At 36.8% G+C, this 16,973-nt stretch overlaps 2 protein-coding genes across 2 annotated transcripts; both read right to left on the reverse strand.

Moving 5' to 3' along the window:
- Positions 1-13,186: 13,186 nt before the first annotated feature.
- LOC108858500 (protein RGF1 INDUCIBLE TRANSCRIPTION FACTOR 1-like) lies at positions 13,187-14,134 on the reverse strand. The gene is made up of 3 exons (XM_018632415.1): positions 13,934-14,134; positions 13,638-13,853; positions 13,187-13,456 (listed from the first exon to the last, which is right to left on the reverse strand). The coding sequence occupies exons 1-3, from the start codon at positions 14,132-14,134 to the stop codon at positions 13,187-13,189; spliced, it is 687 nt and encodes a 228-aa protein (XP_018487917.1).
- Positions 14,135-14,785: 651 nt separating this feature from the next.
- LOC108858501 (uncharacterized) lies at positions 14,786-16,912 on the reverse strand. Its single transcript, XM_018632416.1, has 3 exons — positions 16,103-16,912; positions 15,514-16,041; positions 14,786-15,439 (listed from the first exon to the last, which is right to left on the reverse strand). Exons 1-3 carry the CDS (start codon positions 16,910-16,912, stop codon positions 14,786-14,788), a joined length of 1,992 nt encoding a protein of 663 aa, XP_018487918.1.
- Positions 16,913-16,973: the final 61 nt, after the last annotated feature.

Below are 16,973 nucleotides of genomic sequence, written 5' to 3' on the forward strand. Positions count from 1 at the left end.
TAGATCATAATGCGAAAACTTGTCCGATGTAAGCAAGTGTTGTAGGGATTTTCATGTTTTTGTATTACGGCTGAGTTGTTGATTTTCATGTTCTCCTTACGACCGGGCTGTTGTTTTTCATGTCCTTTGAATAACGATTAACTCGTATTTCTACACGGTGAAAACAATGTCGGCATTACTGGCCAATTAGAGTCGAGGAAAAACATCGAAAAACGTTTGTCCTTAATAGGTCCTGTGTAACTTTATGAGATAGCACGTACATAAAACGTAATTATTGTAACTTTTTGCTACGAAGGTCGAGAATTAATATTAGATTACTCATGGCAATTGAATTTGATCACGCGCATAATAATGATCTCGATTCATACTGGTCTGGATAAACGAACCGTCTTGTTGAGTTATTGATGCATAAAAACTGAGTATAATTTATGTCACGATGGAGTAATATGAATAGGGTATAAAATAAAGGCTGAGTTATTTTGAATTAGATCGAAGTTATTATATAATTCATGTCATTTGGAAAGCATTTCTACGACTTTGATAAGGCTGAGTTACTGTTAATGGGGGCTGAGTTATTATTTGATGAGGCTGAGTTACTTTCTTTAAACGACAAATTTAATTTTAACTAACGCAATAGTTAATTCTTTAAAAATTCCCGCAAAAAAAAAAGGTCGTCAGACGACTGAGTTTCACACTGCCGATAAATTTGACTAATACAACTCTATATTCTATAACTTTACACATTTTCTCTGTCTCTTTAAATCAATTTCACCCGTGTGAGAGTAAATGGAAATTTTCCCTCTTCTAGAATTTTTCCCTGATTAGACTAATGTAGATTTCATTGTCCAGTAATTGTTTATTATTAAAATTCACGTGAATTAAAACATAATGTAGATTAAACATAATGTGGTAAAGATGTAACGATGAGTCTCGATATTATCATGGCAGCCACAAATTCTCACACGCATAATAATGTTCTCGATTTTCGATACTAGAATATGAACCGCATCTTTTAAAATAATTTTGATGCTGAGTACAACGAAATTTCGAGAAGGTTGACTTATATAATACATATTTACAAAGGATTAATAAAATACGAAACTTTACATCTCTACGACTATGATATGCGTAACGGCTGAGTTATTGTTAGTGTCAACGGGGCTGAGTTATTGTTTACTAGGGCTGAGTTAGTGTTAACGGGTGCTGAGTTAGTTTTTTCTAAGGCTGAGTTACGTTTGAATTAGTGCGAAGTTATCATACTATAATTCATGTCTGTTGGAAAGCATCTATAATTCATGTCCGTTGGAAATCATCTATATTAGAAATGTGGTCGAATTTTTAAGAAAAGAAACAAAATCTCATTTAAAAACCAAAATTATCAGGTCCAAACTCTTCAAACATGTCGACAAGCGCAAGCCAAACTCTAGTTATCATCCACTCAGGCTTATCGCCACCATGTGCCCAACACCTTTTCAACCATCGCATTTGAGATCGAAACATCGTTCTGGCCACCAGATTAAAATGCGTCCATACTAAAAAATTATGTCTCGGGTCCCAAATGTTTGTCCGCTAAAAGAAGAATATAACAGAATATTAGAAACACAGCGTTCCTTTAAACATATAACTGCCGTTTAATGGAATATATATACATAATCGGTGCTTACAGCGAGTATAAGAAACCAGCGTTCCTTAAAATGAGCGGGGATGAAGCGGTATGTCGGCCACTCATGAACCCATCATTCTCGAAGAATATTTGGGATCGCCTGCGAAAGATCATGTAAAAATCTAAACCACGTAACAGAGGTTTTGTCAACATAGACCCCTGGACCAGGGTTTAGAATCGGGAGGTTTTCCCGACCTGTAGATTTTAGAATGGCATTCACACTGCTGGCAAACTTTAATGACCAGCCAGGAACAATCTCCATATCCATATGGTATAGGTTTTTTTTAAAGAGAGAATGAATAGGGAAATTGGACATATATAGAGCCCAATGTAACAATGAATAGTCGCCAAATTCAAAGAATTTAAGAATTTAACCGTCGCGAATCAGTTACAATGATAGCTGAGTTATATCTAACGTTACGGCTAAGTTATATAATAACTGTGACGGCTGAGTTATATACTTTTGGGGCTTACGGTTAAGGTTTCTAAGACTAAGTAAAATCTATTTACAGGCTGAGTTAATTGTTTCTAAGGCTGAGTTAATTGTTTCTTAGGCTAGGTAAATGCTATTTGAAGACTGAATTATTTGTCTTGACGGCTGAGTTAATCTAATTTTCCGGTTATTGAATGATTTTATTAAACATGCTGACTTATCAAAAGACTGATTTATCGTTTACATAGGACTGAATTAAACCAAACTAACAAGAAACTCCATTAACGAAATTAAGTATTCGCACACAACTTATACGAGAACATGAAAACCAAAATATTCATTAAAGCATGTGGGATATGGTGCAGCATATCCAAAATAGCCTGCAGTTTTTGCAACCTTCTTCAAAATCGACTGAATAATCATGTCCATAAAGGCACTTTGGTGTCTTGATTACCTCATCATCCGGAAATTTGAAAGATGCACCATGTTGGTTCAGGAACGGCGCCCCAAATGATAACAGTCGCCACTCTAGGTCATCTCCCATGTCAATTATCGCGTCTGAACGGAGTGAATGGTAATTGTCTACTAACTGCTGGAACACTTTGCTGGCCGTCTTGTCTCTGCCAAGACAAACATTGAAAATGCCGCATGCCAAGGTTGATAAGCCATGCATAGGCACGTTTGCTTCTAATATTTTTACACTCGCCTCAAGTGCCCCAAGCGAAGCTGCATAAACGGCTTCATAGTAGATTGCGTAGGTGTTGCCAGCATTGACGCATTTTAGATGAAATTCGCGAAACTTACCATCGATCCCGATTTGAACACTGGGAAAGTAGACCATAGGCTTAACATCGCACTTCTTTAAGACGGACGGTTCATGGACAAGTGCGTAACCACGTTCCCAGCACGCAAGAAACCACCAAGATTGTAAAATGAAGCCTCTCCGACGAGCTCGATGATTTTTATCATAATTTCGTCCGGAAAATTGGGTAATACTGCGGCTGCCATACTATTACTAAGTGGGAATGACCAGCCAGGGACAATCTCCATATCCATATGGTATTGGTAAAGAGAGAATATAAAGGGAAATTGGACATATATAGAGCCCAATGTAATAACGAATAGTCGGCAAATTCAAAGAATAAAAATTTAACCGTCGCGAATCAGTTACAATGATAGCTGAGTTATATCTAACGTTACGGCTAAGTTATATAATAACTGTGACGGCTGAGTTATATACTTTTGGGGCTTACGGTTAAGTTTTCTAAGACTAAATAAAATCTATTTACGGCTGAGTTAATCTAATTTTCCGGTTATTGAATGATTTTATTAAATCATACTGACTTATCAAAAGACTGATTTATCATTTACATAGGACTGAATTAAACCAAACTAACAAGAAACTCCATTAACGAAATTTTTATTGTCTAGATAGTATAAAGGTCTCGATATTAGTTTCATCAGGTCTAATAAGGGGCGGCATAATTGATTGAAGCGACTAATAATGAGTCTCGATATTATCATGACAGCCAAAAATTCTCACACGCATAATACTGTTTTCTCGATTTTCGATACTGGAATATGAACCGCATCTATTAAAATAATTTTGATGAAGAGCATAACGAAATTTCGAGAAGGTTGACTTATATAATACATATTTACAGAGGCTTATTAAAATACGAAACTTTACATCTCTATGACTCTGATATGGGTGACGGCTAAGTTATTGTTAGTGTTAACGAGGGCTGAGTTATTGTTTACTAGGGCTGAGTTACTTTCTTAAAACGATCTATTTAATTTTAACCAACGTAATTGTTAATTCTTTAAAAATTCCCGCCAAAAAGGGAGGTCGTCAGACGACTGAGTTTCACACAGCCGATAAATATGACTAATACAACTCTATATTCTGTATTTTTACACATTTTCTCTGTCTATCTAAATCAATCTCACCCCTGGGAGAGTAAATGTGATTTTTCCTTCTTCTTGAATTGCCTAAAGAAATTCAGGCGGTAGTGGTTGAACGTGCGGCCCGTAACTCCATCCAAGATCTTTATGGCCTCAAAGCATCGTCGAGATCGATGAAGGCGTTAGCAGAGCGGGGTGGGGTTTACCATTTCCTCGATGTTTTATCCGTTCCCTGGGGACTCAATATGCCTTCTGATTTGTTGCAAGCTTGATACGCTGAGGGAAATCCAATCACGCTTTATATAAAGGGTGTACAGTTTTTCTACTCCTTTGACCTTCACAAAGAAGGGCTTTCTCTCATAAAGTGTGCAGCAGACGCAGGATATGAGCGTGCTGTGTATACACACGCAATGACTCGAGCAGTCTTTTGGGGTGAAGGGAAGTATTTTGACGGTATTCCATTTGAATCTGTTGACAGGATCGGTAAACTAGTGCTCTCTGTGAAATGGGGTTGGGGTTTGAGACATGGTGACTATTTTCGCGAGCATATGGTCCTGTTCATTTCTTTTTTTTATGTCATCGTTCTACAGATGCCAATGTGCAAATCTTGTGCAACGACAATGTCACTGAGGATGATAACATATGCAGACGCTGTTTCTGGATCAAGAAGCTCGGCTTGTTCTTACGTGAGTTTGAACCGATAAGCCTGTTAAGGGACAGCAGAAAGTGGTGAAGATGTTGCTGTATCAGAACTTGTCTTTTTATGTTATTTGCTATGACAATATGTATAAGTTGTTCTATGGTTAAGTTGTTGTTTTCTAATATTCGAATAAATGCTATTTAAAGGCTGATTTAAAAGTTTATTTGGCTAAGTTAAATATATCTTAAGACTGAGTTAATGGTTCGTCAGGGATACGTAAAATCTATTTAGAGACTGAGTTAATTGTTTTTAAGCCTAAGTAAAACCTATTTAAGGGCTGAGTTGATTGTTTTCACGTGAAACCCCAACCATCGCGAATCATGTAACGGCTGAATAAATAAAGTACTGAGAACAATCAGACTCTCACTAGTCAATTATTACACATTTTCTCTATCTCTCTAAATCAATTACACCCTGTTAGATGGAATTTTTCCCTCTACTTGAATTGCCTGAAGAAATTCAGGCGGTAGTGGTTGAGCGTGTGGCCCGTAACTCCATCCAAGATCTCTATGGCCTCAAAGCATCGTCGAGGTTGATGAAGGCGTTAGCAGAGCGGCGTGGGGTTTACCATTTCCTTGATGTTTTTTCCGTTCCCTTGGGACTCAATATGCCTTCTGAGTTGTTGCAAGCTTGCCACGCTGAGGGAAATCCAAGCACGCTTTATATAAAGGGTGTACAGTTTTTCTACTCCTTCAACCTTCAAGAAGAAGGGCTTTCTCTCATGAAGCGTGCAGCAGACGCAGGATATGAGCGTGCTATCTATACACACGCAATGACTCGAGCAATCTTTTGGGGTGAAGGGAAGTATTTATCTCGTATTCCAACAGAATCAATTGACAGGATCGGGAAACTAGTGCGATCTGTCAAATGGGGTTTGTGGCACACAAACGAGTTCAGAGAAAGAATGGCCTTGTTCATATCACATATTCTTCCTAAGTTCTACAGTTGCCAATGCGGAAATCCTGTGGAGCGACACTGTCCCTGCTTGTGACACATTAATATCACCAAGGATGACAACATGTGTCCCCCCTGTTTGTGGTTCAAAGAGATCAGCTTATTCTTACGTACCGGTTGCCCTTTTTAGAGACACAAGAAAGTGGTAAAGATGTATTGTATCAGATATTTCAAGTATGTATGTTATTTTCTGATATCTGACTAAATGCTATTTAAAGGCTGAGTTTAATATATTTGAAGGCTGATTTAATGGTTCACAAGGCAACGTAAAATCTATTTTGCGGCTGATTTAAGTTTTGCTAAAGCACAGTAAAATCTATTTAAAGGCTGAGTTAATTGTTTCTAAGGCTAAGTTAATTGTTTCTTAAGCTGGGCAAATGCTATTTTCCTATGTACCATTTGTTTTCACGGCTTAGTTAATCTAATTTTTCGGTTATTGAATGATTTTATTAAAACATACTGACTTATCAAAAGACTGATTTACGGTTTTGGTCAGGTTATCGTTTACATAGGACTGAATTAAACCAAACTGACAAGAAACTCCATTAACGAGGTTAGTGTCAACGAATAGTTAGGTTTATTGTCTAGATAGTATAAAGGTCTCGATATTAGTTTCATCATGTCTAATAAAGGGCGGCATAATTGATTGAAGCGACTAATGATGAGTCTCGATATTATCATGGCAGCAAAAAATTCTCATACGCATAATACTGTTTTTTCGATTTTCGATACTGGAATATGAACCGCATCTTTTAAAATAATTTTGATGCTGAGTATAACGAAATTACGAGAAGGTTAACTTATATAATCATATTTACAGATGCTTATTAAAATACGAAACTTTACATCTCTACGACTCTGATATGCGTGACGGCCGAGTTATTGTTAGTGTTAACGGGGGCTGAGTTATTGTTTACTAGGGCTGAGTTACTTTCTTTAAACGATCGATTCAATTTTAACCAACGCAATTTTTAATTCTTTAAAAATTCCCGCCAAAAAGGGAGGTCGTCAGACGACTGAGTTACGTTTGAATTAGTGCGAAGTTATTATACTAAAATAAGTTAAAGTTTAGATCATAACATAAGTTTGGCGGACAATTAAACATAAACAACAAAAAAGATCAAGTTATTAAGATTAAGAAATCGAAAGGGTTAAGCTTCCATATTTGACTCACCTAGATTCTACCAATCTATCTCATGAAACCTAAAAGCACCCACCTTCGCATGTGCAACCTTCAGATCCGCCTCAAGCTTTGCCTTCTCAACCTTCAGAGCTTCCAGATGAATAAGGTCTTCTTCAATCAACTCCAGCTTTGCTTTAATCCGGCAAACTTCAATCTCCTCGGCATGCTTGGCTTCCAAAGCAATCGTTTGAACCTTGTACATCGCCAGAATTGCCCTGTAATGCTCATCACTTTCCCTTTTCCCCGTCAGATAAGCCTCCTGAGTTTTGCGAAGTTCATCTTGTCTGTCATCTCGCATGTTCAATTATAAACAATTGAATTAGTACAAACCAATGTTCAAGAAACTATAAGAAGTAACGTCGATAGAACGTCGATGATTGATTATAGTATATATTTACGGGTCAATGATTAACGTCGATAGAAGTAATATCGAGAAAAAAATACTAAACTTACAAAAGCTTTTACTCTATTTTGGATGACGGAGATGCAGGAGAGGCTTGATATTAGGGTTTGCATAAATGGTTCAATTTATATACGAAACTTGTTTAACAGTATTTTATTATTTTGGTAAATAATCTTATTTATTGATATTGAATTAACTACTGATTTTGAATTTACTGAATCAAAAACATTAAACATATCTGATTAAATGCTATTTAAAGGCTGAGTTCATTGTTTCGTTGGCTAAGTTTAATATATTTGAAGGCTGAGTTCATGGTTCACAAGGCAACGTAAAATCTATTTTGCGGCTAAGTTAAGTTTTGCTAAGGCCAAGTAAAATCTATTTAAGGGCTGAGTTAATTGTTTCTGAGGCTGAGTTAATTGTTTCTTAGGCTGGGTAAATGCTATTTTCCTATGTACCAAACTTAGCACAAAAAAATCAAACAAAATACATAAACAATGATGCTTTTTTCAATCACATATACTCACGTGTATCAACATCGACAGAGTCTAAATTTGCTAGTAATAAAAAACATATGCAAAATGTAAACCAAACATAACAACTGGTGTTCAAAGGAAATCAACTGAATTCAACAGGATCGAATTCGAATTTAGAACATGGTCCACCGTTTTTGATCATATCTTTTCCTGTAAATCAAGAAACAATTTAATCTTTTAGTCACTATGGTTAAAGGATATCAGAGAAATGTGAATGATTATAACCTTCGTCAAGGTACTCTACTCGCCAGAAACGCAAAGCTAAGAAGGTTTTCTGGTATTTACTCAGCCTCCAACTCTTCATATCAAGCTCTTGGGCAATCTTTCCCAACGCTTCACATTCTAACTCACACCCACTACGTAGTTGTTGGTGAAATACAAATAAGATGAAGAGATATTTACCCATTACATATTTGTATTTACCTAATCTAAGAATATTAATTACCTTTCATCCTTAAGCTTAAATTCAATTTGAGATGGAGGTACACCAAACATCTCCTCATAAGGATCATCCTCAAACTCAACAAAAGTTCCAAATGAAGTAACCCATCCTACCAAGTCTACAAAAGTCAACAATTTAGGATCTTAAATATTGCTAATACTAAATCATCATATTAATTAAGTCAAGCAAAATAACCAGATGAGTCTACGTACCGATTGGATAGGTATTGTCGAAACCCCTTTGTATAACTTGTTGGAAAGGAACAGGTACATACATAGGGTTTTCTGTAAGTGAATACCCATAAAATACCTGTGTACGATCATTAAACATGATCTGGAATCGATGTGGTGTATTCCTAACTAAATCATCGTACGGTGTAACTTCAAATCGTCTGAAAACCTTCCATTGATTTTCATCAAAATAGCCAAAATAGTGTTTTTTCACACATACTTGCAGGAACTATCATTTCGATTCTGCAACCCTAAGAATTTATTATCATAAAAGGAAGAGAATTACTTCAACTAAAAAGAAAAATGAGAAAATTTAAATTAGAGAAGATGAAATTTAACTTACATTCGGATCAGACAAAATCAGATGACGTTCTGTCTCATTGGGAGCATGTTTCATTTCCCATACTCGTAGGATTTTTCCCCATACTTCTACATCCTTTGATGTTTCAGTGAGATCCGAAATTAGGGTATTGTTGCGTTCCATATTTTGTTGGTGAATTTTGCAGATAGAAAATAATCTTTCCGGAGTGAAGGAGACGATTTAACTTACTGTGGGGGAGTTTGAATGCAAGTGTGAGAAGTTTAGTAAAAAAGAAAAATTCTAAATCCAAGAGATGCGACTGTTGCACTACTTCGTAAGTGGTGAAATGTTGTTGTATCAGAACTTATCTTTTTATGTTATTTGCTATGACAATATGTATGTCGAGACTAACATTCTATGGCTAAGTTGTTGTTTTCTAATATTCGATTAAATGCTATTTAAAGGCTGAGTTAAATGTTTATTAGGCTACATTAAATATATCTTAAGGCTGAGTTAATGGTTCGTCAGGCTACGTAAAATCTATTTAGAGGCTGAGTTAATTGTTTTTAAGCCTAAGTAAAACCTATTTAAGGGCTGAGTTGATTGTTTTCACGGCTGAGTTAGGTTAATTTCACGATTATTAAGCCATTAATTGTTTATTATTAAAATTCACGTGAATTAAAACATAATGTAGTTTAAACATAATGTTGTAAAGATGTAATGATGAGTCTCGATATTATCATGGCAGCCACAAATTCTCACACGCATAATAATGTTCTCGATTTTTGATACTGGAATATGAACCGCATCTTTTAAAATAATTTTGATGCTGAGTACAACGAAATTTCGAGAAGGTTGACTTATATAATTTATATTTACAGAGGCTTATTAAAATACGAAACTTTACATCTCTACGACTCTGATATTCTTAACGGCTTAGTTATTGTTACTGTTAATGGGGGCTGAGTTAGTTTTTAATAAGGATGTGTTACGTTCGAATTTGTGCGAAGTTTTTACTAAGGCTGAGTTACGTTTCAACCATCGCATTTGAGATCGAAACATCGTTCTGGCCACCATGTTAAAATGCGTCCATACCAAAAAATTATGTTTCGGATCCCAAGTGTTTGTCCGCTAAAATAAGAAGATAACAGAATGACAATATGTATGTCGAGACTTAGTAATTGTTAGAAAGGGTATAACACTCCTTCATAAGTGGTGAAGATGTTGCTGTATTAGAACTTATCTTTTTATGTTATTTGCTATGACAGTATGTATGTCGAGACTAATATTCTATGGCTAAGTTGTTGTTTTCTGACATTTGATTAAATGCTACTTAAAGGCTGAGTTAATTGTTTATTTGGCTAAGTTAAATATATCTTAAGGCTGAGTTATTGGTTCGTAAGGCTACGTAAAACATAATATAGATTAAACATAATTATAATAGATAATGTAGATTAAACATAATGTGGGTTACATAAAACATAGTATTAGAGTCTTAAAACATGACAGAATAGTTGATAACTTTATATAACTTATCCAACATCCATGGTTCATCAAGCTTGCACCAGTCAGACACTATGACCCTCACATCAGCCAAGTCTCCTTTGGCTTCAACGTGCTCTGCTGTTAGTTTTCCAACTCAGCCACGAAGTCAAAGTTTCCTTCAGCCTTCATAATGATTTCAAGCAATTCTATTTTCGCAGCAATGGAATTAACTTTGCTGGAAGCCTGATGCCATTCAGTTTCAGATTGCCGTTGTTCCTTGGTCGTGCGGAGAAGCGCCCTGTAATGCCCCTTGGTTTCCTGTTTCCCTTTGTAAAAGGCTTCATCAGCATCCGATCCACCGACATCCTCGATAGGACGCTTCATATTCCTTTTTGATCCTTTCATCTACACTTGATGCTTCACCGATAGCAAAAACAAGTGTTAGTATATAAAATAATCAGAAAAACAAAGAAGGTTTTTAAAAAATAACTAGAGGAATAGACGAACTTATTTCGGAGATTGATAAAGGATATAACAAGAACAAATGAATGTTCTCTTACTGACATCTGGTATTGTATTTATAGAAAAAAATAACTATTTGCTTATACAGATGTCGTTTGAAAACAACTCTTCGGCTCCTGAAATAATTAATGGCTGAGTTATTGTATTGTTTAAAAGCTGAGTTAGTTTATTCTATAAGGCTGAGTTATAGTTAACTTAAGGTTCCAGTTGGCTCTCTGATTTAAACTTAACGGCCGAGTTATACTTTATTATGGCTGAGTTATTGTTTATGCGTAGAAAATAGTTTATTCTTAAAATTACCGCCTAATATACGAAAGGTTGCAAATAATATCATAATAAATAAACGACGCTGTAATGAAACCGTTTTGCTCTCTAATAAATATGGTACTTCTGGAACCATTACACTTCCAACTCGCTATCTTTTTTACACAATTGCTCTCTCTCTCTCAGTCAATATCACCCTATTACTATTCAATTCCAGAGAAAATAGAGTTTTTCCCTCTGCTTGAATTGCCTGAAGAAATGCAGGCGTTAGTCGTTGAACGTGTGGCGCGTAACTCCTTCCAAGATCTCTATACAACATCAGAGCATCGTCGAAGTCGATGAAGGCGTTAGCAGATCGGCGTAGGGTTTACCATTTTTTCAATGTTTTGTCTTATCCTTGGAGTGCGAGTATGCCTGATTCGTTGTTGAAATCTTGCTACGCTGAAGGAAATCCAAGCACGCTTTATATAAAGGGTGTACAGTTTGTCTACTCATTGTACCATTATGAAGAAGGGCTTTCTCTCCTGAAGCGTTCGGCAGATGCTGGATATGAGCGTGCTGTGTATACACACGCAATGACTCGAGCAATCTTTTTGGCTGATGGGTCGTATTTTAAGCCTATGCCAATAGAATCAGTTGAGAGGATCGGGAAACTTGTGCGGTCTGTGAAATGGGGATGGGGTTTGTGGCATTCTGACGAGTTCCGCGCGAAGAAAGCCGAGTTACTCTCATATTTTCTTCCCTCGTTTTACAGATGCCAATGTGCAACTTTTGATGACCGACAATGTTACTGCTTGTTGCACATTGATACCACTAAGGACCCCAACAACATATGCAGCCGCTGTAAATGGATCAAAGAGCTAGGCTTGTTCTTCCGTGATTTTGAACCGATAAGCTTGTATAGGGACACTCGGAAGTGGTGAAGATGGCATGTATGAGAAGGTTCTCTTTTTTTTGTTATTTGCGAAATGATAATGTAATGTTGGGTATGGTTTATTAAAGCTGAGTTAAGTTTCTAGAGGATGAGTTATGTTTTGTATGCATAAGTAATGGTTTATTAAGGCTGATTTATTAAGTACATACGGCTGAGTATCATAAAAAAAAACAAAATCTGATTTTTGATTAGAATACAACTTAAACGCTGAGGCTGAATTCTGCTAAACGTTGAGGCTGAGTTAGAATAAAACTTAAAAATAGGGAAAATAATGTTAAGGTCTTGATATTAGCGTGCAGACGAATATTCTACACCCTTGATGCGCGAGATTATTAACTTGTCTGAGCCAAGTCAAATCAAGAACACGAAACGTCCAATAATTATGTTTGTTGAATTGGCTGACTTATATTGTATGATATCAAGAAGGAGAATATCTTATCTAAAATCTGATGTAATGTATCAAGAACTTATCTTTTTATGTTATTTGCTATGCCAGTATGTATGTTATTTTCTGATATTTGATTAAATACTATTTAAAGGCTGAGATAATTGTTTTGTTGGCTAAGTTAAATATATTTGAAGAAGTAAATGGTTCATAAGGCAACGTAATATCTATTTCGAAGTATAATCTTACAAGAAACTCCATTAACGAATAATTAATTATCTCGATAGTATAAAGGTCTCGATATTAGTTTCATCACGTATAACAAAGGGCGGCATAATTGATTGAAGCAATTAATAATGTTCTCGATATTATCATGTCAGGCAAAAATTCTCACACGCATAATAATGTTCTCGATATTCGATACTAGAAAATGAACCGCATCTTTTAAAATAATTTTGATGCTGAGTATAACGAAGTTTCGAGAATGTTGACTTATATAATACATATTTGGAGAGGCTTATTAAATACGAAACTTTACATCTCTACGACTCTGATATGCGTCACCGCTGAGTTACGTTTGAATAAGTGCGAAGTTATTATACTATAATTCATGTCCTATGGAAAGCATTTTTACGACTCTTATAAGGCTGAGTTAGTGTTAACGGAGACTGAGTTATTGTTTACTAAGGCTGAGTTACGTATGAATAACATATGCAGATGTTGTGGGTATTTAATGTTGTGGCTGAGTTATACTAAACGTTGATGTTGAGTTATAATAAAACTAAAAAATATTAATTTTTAGTTAATACGTAGTTAATACGGATGTCTAATTATATATAATTTTATTTAGAACAGAGCGCGGTGAGGGATTCCTTTTCGTCTGCTTGAGTTCCGGTGATTGTATTTCGGCGGTGTTCCTGGAGAGAAGCTGAAACCACATTCGTCCCCCGAGCTCAACGAGCGCAGACCACTCATGAGACGGTTGAGATCCTTGGTCTTACGCATCTTAGTCGGTGTAGTAGCCTCATCTGATTCCGACCCACCTTGGTACTCTCTCCCATGCTTCCCTCTCAATGAGAAGGTCAAACTTTGATCTCCTCTCTTCATTCCCCCATTCTGAAACAATAAAAAACACAAACAATACCGTCAGTCCAATAAAATACGATATGTCCGACTTATTTAAATTATATGATGACTGGGTTATACCTTTAAGTTTAAATTTCCGAAAGTTTGTAATATTTAAAACAAAAATGGTGGAAACAGAGGAAAAAACAGAGCAAGTAAGTATTATTTCTACCTTGCAACCGAGAGAGCAGAAGCGGACAGAATCAAGAAGGCTTCTGCAACATATCTCACAAGTGCTTGTAACACCTTTTCCGACTCTTGCCTGAGGTCTTTCATTAAGGAACATAATATTTGCGTTGTTGATGATATATGTCTGAACACCATAGATATCTATGTACTTCTGTATGTCATTCACTCTCACCACGTTGTGGTAAGAAGATCTCCTTATCTGCAATTTCATTTACACTTTAAAATAAATAAAAAAGGAGACTGTTTGGGCTAAAGACAAGAAAGAAATAGATACCGTACCTGAACAAAACGATGGTCTTTATGTTTGACCAAACAGTAGGAGCAAAAGGCAATTCCAGCACAGTCCAGACAGAACAAGTTGCATTTGTTTTTGTTGGAATCAGCGTGGATCGAACAAGGGATGAAGTAGCTCCCTCGTAGCATTGGCATTAGCCATGGTGGGCTAATATAGTCTTCTGCGTGTTCCTCTGTTCTTATCATTGGGCCCTGTAAGTTTGAAGTTACAAATCAGAAGATAGAGAAGCGGCAAATAAAGGCAAAAAAACGTTGAGGCTAAGTTATAATAAAACTAAAAAATATTAATATTATATCGTCTCGATATTGTAAAGGTCTAGATATTAGCGTACAGACGAATATTCAACACCCTTGATGCGCCATTATTAACTTGTACAGCCCAGTCAAATCAAGAACACGAATTGTTATCAAGTATAATCTTCCTTAATTATATAATATTTGTTGAACTGCTGATCTATGCATCGGCTAAGTTATTACATTTACGGTTCAGTTATAACCAAACTAGAAAATATTCAATTTAGGGTATGGTTTGAGGTTTGGCTGAGTTATATATATTGTGACGGCTGATTTCCATTCTCCAATATGGCTGAGTTATAAGAACATTTTCGATGTTTAGGATATGTATGAGGTTTAGGGTTTCTGGTGAAATATAGAAGCGAAAGTCAAATAGTTAATAAGATTAAACAACATTAAACATCTTAAAGTAACTGGAAAGTCTTATTGAAAATAACAAACACAGATGAAGTGAAAGTCAAATAATCAATAAAATTAAACAACATTAAACAACTTCAGGTAATTGGAAAGTAACACACATATTCGTTTTGAAAGCTAGTTGTTCTACGCCGTGTTTCCTCCTTCATCGAGGATCTCTGCCGCCATCTTCAACCGTAAACCTTGAATATTTTCATCATTTATCCCATCAAAACTTACACCAAGCGCTAGACACTCCACAAACTTCAACGCATACACCCCACAATCGTCAGTCTGGGTGTTTTGTGGAGTGAACCTTCTGCTCCTCCTCCTGAATGCGAACTTCTTCCTACTCGGGGTTCGGAGATTGGGAGGAATGTTTTTATTCAAAATCTCGGGAAGCATGAGCGTTACCAGTTTAAATGAATCAAGCATATTCTTCTCACTTTTGGCTGTTACCACTCCAATGATTGAATCATAGCAATTAACCTTCTCCTTCTTCAGATCCACGTGAAAAGCCACCCAGTGGTTTCCGCCGGTTGGAAGACATCCGTACAAGTGATCCACGTGTTCATACCACTTCAAGTTTCTTTGAAAGTTAACGGGAAGCTTACCTCGTACAAGATTTTCATAACCATTCCCTGTGAACTTCATCATATTAGGTTTTATCTTGAACTGCTTGTAATCGTCAACCCACTTACTCAAGAACCAAGGATCAATGAAGGCAATGCGCTTGGTCCAGAATTGGGTGGGATCTCTCATGGACCTCTTAATGAGGACATTAATATACGCAGAGATATGCTACACAATAAATATTAACAAGTCAGCTGTAAACAAATATATAACTAAAAACTCTGTCGTAATTAAAGACTTACATTATCAAATAACCATCCATATTGGCTATGCGGCCACGGTCTTTCAAGGATGAGTATGCTGTAGAAGTCACCCTCATGAGCGGCGGATCTTACAACTCTTTTCTTTGCTGGTGCTGGTGGTTTGGGTGGAACTCTGGAGATGTGTTGCATAAGTTTATCCAATAAGGTCGGATCAACAGGTGCTAGAAGGTCATATATTGCTGATGAAGGCTCAACATTCTTCCTCATGCACGTCGTTCCATTGTCTCCAATGTACGGAAAAACTGGTCTTGAAGTACCTTCAGACAATGCAAACCCTTGTGGAGATAATTTAACCGTTCTCTCCAGATATTCCTTTACCACAGCAGACCTAACCAATTCCTGACTCTCCAAAGGCGACTCCGGCAAGATTTCATTCTCGTCCGCAAGAACTTCAGCTAATTCACTGTCCTCTCCAGAATCGTCAACCTTGCATCCTTTTACATTGGCACGCGGTGGAGTTATATTCTTTCTCTTCTCATTATCGGCTTCTTGATTCTTTAACTCAGCCTTTTTTCATTATTTAACTCAGCCTGTTCTTCATTCATTAACTCAGACTGTTTTGCTTCACTGAGGCAGCCACTTTTCTCTTAGCGGCAGCTTTCTCCTTCCTATTCAACACAGCCTCTGCCTGCACAACTTTTTTCTTATCTTCTGCATCCTCATCCTTTACAGTACGGTTGCACATGGAGCGACGAGGTAAGTCTTCAGCAAATTCACTGCCCTCTCCAGAATCTTCAACCTTGCATCTTTTTACATTGGCACGCGGTGGATTTATATTCTTTCTTTTCTCATTATCGTCTTCTTGTTTCTTTAACTCAGCCTTTTCTTCATTCATTAACTCAGCCTGTTCTTCATTCATTAACTCAGCCTCTATTGGTTTCTTTAACGCAGACTGTTTTTGCTTCACTGAGGCAACCGCTTTTCTTTTAGCGGCAGCTTTCTCCTTCTTCTTTAACACAGCCTCTGCTTGCACATATTTTTTCTTATCTTCTACATCCTCATCCTTTACAGTACGGTTGCGCGTGGAGCGGCGACGTAAGTCTTCAGCCTTAGTTGCCTTTGCAGGAGAAACATATATAAAGTCAAGAACATTAGCACACTCATCTTCAGCATGTGTTCCAAACTCTTTAGCCAAATTTCTTTTCATCCTTCTCTCCTTATCAAGCTCCTTGGAAAAATTGGCACTAGGTCCCATATCTTTTCCAGGGGTTTCAGCAAACAGTGGACTATAGACAGACTTCTGCTGGGTATTAGGCTGCGGTGATGACAACGGTTCAGGCTGTTGTACGGCGGCGACGTTTGAGAGGTTATCTTTGTTTTGGGGATTTTTTCCTATCCCCATAACTTTGAGACGCTCCTCCACTGCAGCTTTCATCATGTCATCTATCGACTTCTGGTCCACCAATGGTTTTTCCAAATCGCGCGTCCATCTGATTAAA

The sequence above is a fragment of the Raphanus sativus genome, chromosome 5 (genome assembly GCF_000801105.2).
Source record: "Raphanus sativus cultivar WK10039 chromosome 5, ASM80110v3, whole genome shotgun sequence".
NCBI lineage: Eukaryota > Viridiplantae > Streptophyta > Magnoliopsida > Brassicales > Brassicaceae > Raphanus > Raphanus sativus.

Bases quoted from the DNA above. Each gene is read 5' to 3' on its own strand.
- LOC108858500 (XM_018632415.1), bottom strand. From the start codon at position 14,134: ATGATAAGAACAGAGGAACACGCAGAAGACTATATTAGCCCACCATGG. The intron at 13,854-13,933 runs GTACGGTATCTA...ATGAAATTGCAG, and splicing joins AAGACCATCGTTTTGTTCAG to ATAAGGAGATCTTCTTACCA. The intron at 13,457-13,637 runs GTAGAAATAATA...TTATTGTTTCAG, and splicing joins TCTGCTCTCTCGGTTGCAAG to AATGGGGGAATGAAGAGAGG.
- LOC108858501 (XM_018632416.1), bottom strand. From the start codon at position 16,912: ATGATGAAAGCTGCAGTGGAGGAGCGTCTCAAAGTTATGGGGATAGGA. The intron at 16,042-16,102 runs GTGAAGCAAAAC...TAATGAAAAAAG, and splicing joins AGAGAAAAGTGGCTGCCTCA to GCTGAGTTAAAGAATCAAGA. The intron at 15,440-15,513 runs GTAAGTCTTTAA...TTTATTGTGTAG, and splicing joins ATGGATGGTTATTTGATAAT to CATATCTCTGCGTATATTAA.